The sequence below is a fragment of the Varanus komodoensis genome, unplaced genomic scaffold (genome assembly GCF_004798865.1).
Source record: "Varanus komodoensis strain SLA01 unplaced genomic scaffold, ASM479886v1 scaffold39, whole genome shotgun sequence".
Lineage (NCBI taxonomy): Eukaryota > Metazoa > Chordata > Lepidosauria > Squamata > Varanidae > Varanus > Varanus komodoensis.
In genome coordinates, this window is record NW_025335922.1 from 567093 (window position 1) to 573414 (window position 6322).

The 6322-nt window shown below is 42.2% G+C and overlaps 1 protein-coding gene across 1 annotated transcript in view; it reads left to right on the plus strand.

Moving 5' to 3' along the window:
* The first annotated feature begins 1102 nt into the window (after nt 1–1102).
* The window catches only part of BAIAP2L2 (BAR/IMD domain containing adaptor protein 2 like 2), a 33950-nt gene continuing 28730 nt past the window's right edge, over nt 1103–6322 (plus strand). The window contains exons 1-2 of the mRNA XM_044441309.1: nt 1103–1168; nt 4044–4119. Coding sequence (XP_044297244.1) covers nt 1130–1168; nt 4044–4119 — 115 coding nt within the window. The 5' untranslated portion in view covers nt 1103–1129. The remainder of the gene's footprint in view (nt 1169–4043; nt 4120–6322) is intronic.

Genomic DNA, 6322 nt, shown 5'->3' on the forward strand with positions numbered 1-6322 from the left:
AGTAAGCATTTAGTTAAAAATGGGGCACAGTAATGGAGCTGGTTAGGGATACATATCTAAATGACTTGAGATACAATACTGAAATGAAAGCAAAGTCTAAAATTCCAAGCTTGACACTAATTTTGCGGTTTGCTTTTGATACATTCAGATTGTTCCTTTGAACATTAAATGAAATAAAAGTTCTCACATATGCATAGTCTTTAAAGCAGATTTTTCTACAGAAAATTCGTGATTCATTAGTACATGGTGACTGCACACACATGCACATACACCACAGTGTAATACAGACGTGTTGTACCTAAGCCCCCGATGCATGCTTGACATTGGTGGGGTTCCTCAATGTGAACAGTTTTCACTTTCTTTGGTTACACCCTAGCAAATGCAAATATATGAATTGTGCCATCCTGGATAAGCACCTTCACCAGATGCTGCTATCATGGGAATTACTGCTGGGCGTATCTGTAATCACTTGTTCATGTTTCCTTTGCCTTGTTTTCTGTACTTTTGGTAAATTGAGATTGAATCCTGGAACACCCTCACAACAAAGGGAAAGGTGTGGCAAAGAGGACAATGGCATTGCTGTCGAAGTTTTTACCTTATTTGGAATTCTCAAGGGCTCAGGTGATAGAACCACATCAAGATCAGGACTTGTATGGATGAAAAGGTCAAAGAAGACAGCTCTAGTTTGGTTGGTCCTGGCACATTCTATGTTCTACAGCGAGCAGGTGATACTCAACCATTATCTCAAGCCATTATCAAAATCAAGAGGAAGCCAGCTTGATGATTTTGCAGAGCTAAACATGGAGCTATATATCGAAACTAGCAATAAATAATTAAGGGCAAAGTCACATGACACTCATGGCTATCACAGGATTCCTCCCTAACTGGTATCAGGTTACACCTAAAGATCAAGTTCTAACATCCTGGCTGGTAAATTATTAAACCCACTCACAGCATTTTCTCCCCTTCAGTGCAAGTGTGCATCTTTGCTGTATCCTTCGGTTCTAGGAAGGAATCTTCTGTCCTAGCTAGAGTCGTACTGGATTCCTAGGTGTTTCTGAGGACTGACTATTCTAGATATCTCTATTCCTGAGGAAGGGACTTGGATCCTCCTAAAACAGTTGGGGGTATGGAGAAATCCTACAGATCTACACTCTCTATCTATAAGGTGAGACTTGGTTCCCTTTGTACATTTTCTGGAATGAAAGAGTCAGTCTTGATTGGTTGCAGAAAATGTGGACGAGAAGACTTTTAATAAAGGATTACACAGAAATAAGGAGTCAGAGAGCAATTAATGGTACAAGATCAATGGGGCAATCTGATTCTTAAAATCTATGCTCCTCAGACAGCATATATTTAGTGGGGCATAGCTTTTTAAATGCAGAACAGACTGCTGCAATCTTCATTTCTATTGCAATGCATGTGGCAGTTACAGTGATTGAAGATTTTAATCCTGTGACTTTTGATCTGGCTCAAGGACAGGCTCAGTAGCACTGAGATGGCTGACATGTGAAGCATTTTGGCCTGGTTCACTCATAACACTTGGCCCATAGTATTGCATGGTGAATTCCAGGTTGTTTGGATATGTGTGCTTTCAAATCATGGTTTGTAACCAGGAACAACCGATAAAGTAAACTGAAGATTTGCTGTGGATTTGTGAGCATGCGCCCAGAATATGGTTTGTTTATGGGCTGATTTGCTACAGAGGTGGCAGGCAGGAGTGGTAGGGAAAAACATAGCCAGTCTAAATGGCAGTATGACAGTGCCCAGTATAAATAACTGTTGTTTAAAATGTGAACCAGTTCTCAGTCCTTTACAGCAGGAGAGGCAGAATGTCTTATCCTGCTTTTTAATATGTAGTTTTTTTAAATTGCAAGGCCCACATGAGGTTATTTCAGTGAATCCTCTTCCAGTAAGAACCTTCCAGGGGAATTGGCTCCAGATTTGGGTAGCTTTGCAGGTTCTTCAAGCTTAAAAAATATTAGTAGATGGGAAAGGGTAGCAACCAAGTGGGGTGGAGGATAAATTAGTATTGTCTGGAAAGGAGCTAGTTTTGATTTAGTTGGGAGTGCAATAAGCATATGTTTCCATTCTTTGCATTTCTGTGAAGGTTGAAGGTATTTGCAAATATGACACTTACTTGGCCTAGCTGAGCTGAAACAGACCATAAGCTAGTTATTTTCAGTTTAAAAGTGATTAATTCATCATACAGAATGCAGAGTAAGCTACTTATGGCTTTAAAGCTGTAAGAACTTGACTTGGTCTGTAGTAAAAATGCTAAGGGTGCAGGCTTATCTATACTTACCTGAGGAGTAAGCTCTGCTGAACCCTGCAAAGTTTACCTCTGAGCAAACATACATAAGGTTACTCTGTTGGATGGGTTAGAAAGAATGTTAGGGAATTTATTTAGTTAAAATTAATTAGTTAATGCCATTTAACCGTGGCAAAGTCATCTTTGCAATGTCTGTGTGGGTGGTGGTGGGGTTGAAATCAATCCCTGAAGAGACATGTTAGGGATGCAATATTCCTAGACCTTCAGCTGGTGTGCCAACTGGGTTTTGTGTGCGCTATGTTGATCTACTCAATTTGACTACAAGGCCCAGGGGGTCAGTGCTACTTAAGGATACTGTTTAACTTGACCCTTTTTGTTACATCATGAAAAATAAGCAAATTACTTAGCAACAGAAAACCAATGGTGATTTGGCCTACTCTAGTTAATATTCTGGCAAAGTTGGGAGAAATTTTCTCAGAGGAAAGGCCCAAATGGAAGATTCCACTAGGAAACAGCAAGAAAGGGCCTTTCTGCATGATTATGTGGATGGGAGGGGTATACCGTACATGCACAAGTATGATCCAAGCACCCTTCTGAGGATTGTGCATTTGTAGTGTTATTTAACATTTCCTGTTCTATGATTGGGAAATAAATGGCCTGAGGTATCTTGGTGGTACAGCAACCAAAATTACTGCCCTCCATCATGCTAATAATTGACAATTGGCTGCCCCTTTTGAAGACATCCAAAAATCTTGTCCCCCCGAGGCTGATTGGTGAAAAATAGGCCTTGCTCTGCTGGGGAAGAGGCAGTAACTATTTCCAGGAAGTGAATCTGTTGCTACTGTAATCGGCATGTGAAGCAATGCCGAGCAAATGTCTCCAAAGTGATTGGACATGCTTATGACAGAAACAGTGACAAAGCAAAGTATCACCACTCCTTTGCCCTTTAGTTCTCTCTCTTGAGTAACAATCCTATATTCACTTAACTGGGAGTCAATTCTGCTGAACCCAGTGTGGCATCTTTCTGAAGAGACACTCATAAGAATGCACTCCACCTCCTACCTTTTTTAAAGTTCATCAGTGGTGGTAAACTTGTATTGAGGTGCAGCACAATATTTTGTATGAAGAAGGGAAAATCCAAGCTGCAGGATAATTTGGACTCTTCTGAGAGTTCTGCTGCTGTATCCAACGCTTCTGGATTACATTGACCAGGCTACGGGCTTCTTTTGTGCAGCATTCTTTTAGATACTTGAGGACTATTTTCCCCCACATCTTCTCAAGGCTAAATGTACCCAATTCCTTTAGGTGGTGGTGATCGGACATTTTCTAGGCCCCTAAAGGACTCACTGGAGAAGACCCTAATGCTGGGAACAATTGATGGCAAAAGAGGAAGGGAATGGCAGAGAATGAGGTGGCTACGAGTAGATGGGAGTCACTGAAGCAGTCGGTGCGAGCTTAAGTGGACTCCAGGGAATGGTGGAGGACAGGAAGGCTTGGAGGAATGTTGTCCATGGGGTCGCGATGGGACAGACATGACTTTGCAACTATCAACAACAACAATCTTGGTTGCCAATTTCTGAATGCGATCCAGTTTAGCCAGATCCTTCCTAAAGAGTGATATCCAGAACTGAACACAGTATTTGAAGTGAGGTCTGATCAGTGCAAAGCAGAGTGGAATTTTAATCTTCCCTAAAGTTACAACCTCTCAGCTCATATTAATATGCTCTATGTGTTTCTTTTTTAATCCTTCCCTCACCTGAATGCACAACAGAGAATCCTGGAACAGTTTAACCCAGCACTGGAGAAACTGGTGTACCTAGGTGCCAAGTACATGCAGGCCTTCCATGGTGAGTGAAGCATTAGCTGACTGTCTGGGCAGGTTTGTATATATCAAGAAACCACCATCGGGAAATTGCTTCTTGTTGCCAAGGCAGCTGCCATGTTGAAAGTTTGAGCTACACATGGGTGTGCTGTAGTTTGTCAGTATATGCAAACCCAGCAAGGGTAGGTTGTTGGGTTGTTTGACAAGTCACTCACAAACATAAAACAGCCCTTGGATTCTGGGTAGCTTGTGAAGCACCCCATCAATCCATCCTTGCCAGGTTCATATGTAACAACAAACTGTGGTGTAGCCCTAATGCATCTTGAATAGTCAAAATAGCAGCTACCGCAGCAAGGAAAAGCCCATGGGAAATTGCCCCATGGGGGTTTTTCATTAGATGTGAACCCAATCTTTACATATTGGTTCAAGGCAACATTTCTGAACCTGGTCTATTGGATGTACATGAGCTGGGGTGTGGATATGTGATTGTTCCTGTTTCTGAGCACTTCCAGTGCTCATGAGCATAGGAGAATATCCACACAGCGATGTATGTGTGTAGGTATGTAGCCTGTGATTCACACCTTTGTGTGTAGGGTCTTCTGCTCTGCATGTGGACAACATAGGTGCTGAGGTTGTGGGGCCAGCAAGCATGACTGTGCTCCCTCCCCTTCAGTGTGTATTTCTTTATAAGATACACAAACCACTCTACATCAAATAAAATCCCTGAGTTGTGAATAAAATAAAAATACATAATTGAAAGCATATACAAATAAAACAATGGCTATTTACCTGAGGAAGCCTTGCTTAAATAAAAGCACTGAAAATGTAGCAACACCAATGTCGGCTTGATTCTGGAGAGAGAGAGAGCGTGCGTGCAAATTCAATGAAGGCTCTGGTCTGAGTGGTCCCCAAATGGGACAGCAAGTTGATACAGACATACCCAAAGCACCTGATCCAATGGTCTTACTGACTGGGCAGGTTGATAATGGAGAAGAGACTCTCTCAAACAACCTGGCTGCAAGTTGTTTACAGTTTTATACACTAAAAACAAAACCCTAAATGTGGCCCAGTAGCAAATGGGCAACTAACTAATGCGGTTCCTTCAGCAAAAGTTTAATGCTGAAAGAGGGGGTAGCTTTTGACAATAGCCAAACTAGCTCCTGGACTAGCCTCAAGAGTAGACCAGGATGTAGTAATCCAGATAACTAATTCACTGTAACACTGTGGCCGATCTATCCGTCTAGGAAGGGTGATAGATGAAGTCTCAGTTCAAGTTGGTAGAAGGCATGCTGAATTGCAGTGGTCTCCTGGGCCTCCAGCAGTAGAGGTGGATCCAGGAGAGTCTCTAGACTATGAACCCAATCTTTCAGAAGGCATATTGCCATCCAGCAAAGGCAATAAGCCTATGCGACCCCTCACTCACAGGGCCTCTTGCCAGGATTCAATCTCAGTTTAGGCACTTGCGTAGTCTGAATCTCCTGATTCAAATCTCATAGAAAGGCAGCACTTTGTGTCATCAACATACTGATGGCACTTTGCTCCAAATCCCCTAATGACTATTCCCAGCAGCTCTAAGCTTAAGTTCAGGGAGAAGAATGTAACGTCCAGAGCCCCATAGTTCTATTGCCAAGGAATAAGTCATGTAGTAGTGTTACTCTTTGAAACTGACCCTGCTGGTAGGACCAGAACCTGTAACACTGTGCCTCCAATGGCCAACCCTGGTGCATGGTAACAAAAGGTGATGAGTGATTGAGCATAAACAACAGGATTATACTCTCTCTTTTCCTCTCGATAAATGTCATCCATACGGTTGATTGAAACTGATTCAGCCTGTAACCAGGTCCATACGTGTATTGAGATTGGTTTAGATCTTCAGGAGTCCTTGCAGTTGCTTTACCACAATCTTCTCAGGTACCTTCCCCATGTAAATGTCTGTATGTGTGTCCTACTTTACAGAGAATAGCCCTCTAAGTCTAGTTTAAAGATGGAGAACTACAAGAAGGGAAAGCTGGCAGTGGCCTTGGAGTTGCCTGTCAGCGGCTGAAACATTTGGACAGCAGACAGAGCCTGGTTACCATTTCCCCTGCCGTGTTGAAATGTATTTCTATTTAAAACCAATTATTTCATACTTTGTCTCTGTGCATATCAATTGGCAAATCCATGTCATCCTTTGGTCAACTAAATGCTTTGTCACAATTTAGGATAATGTTTAAACAGTTGCTTTAAAC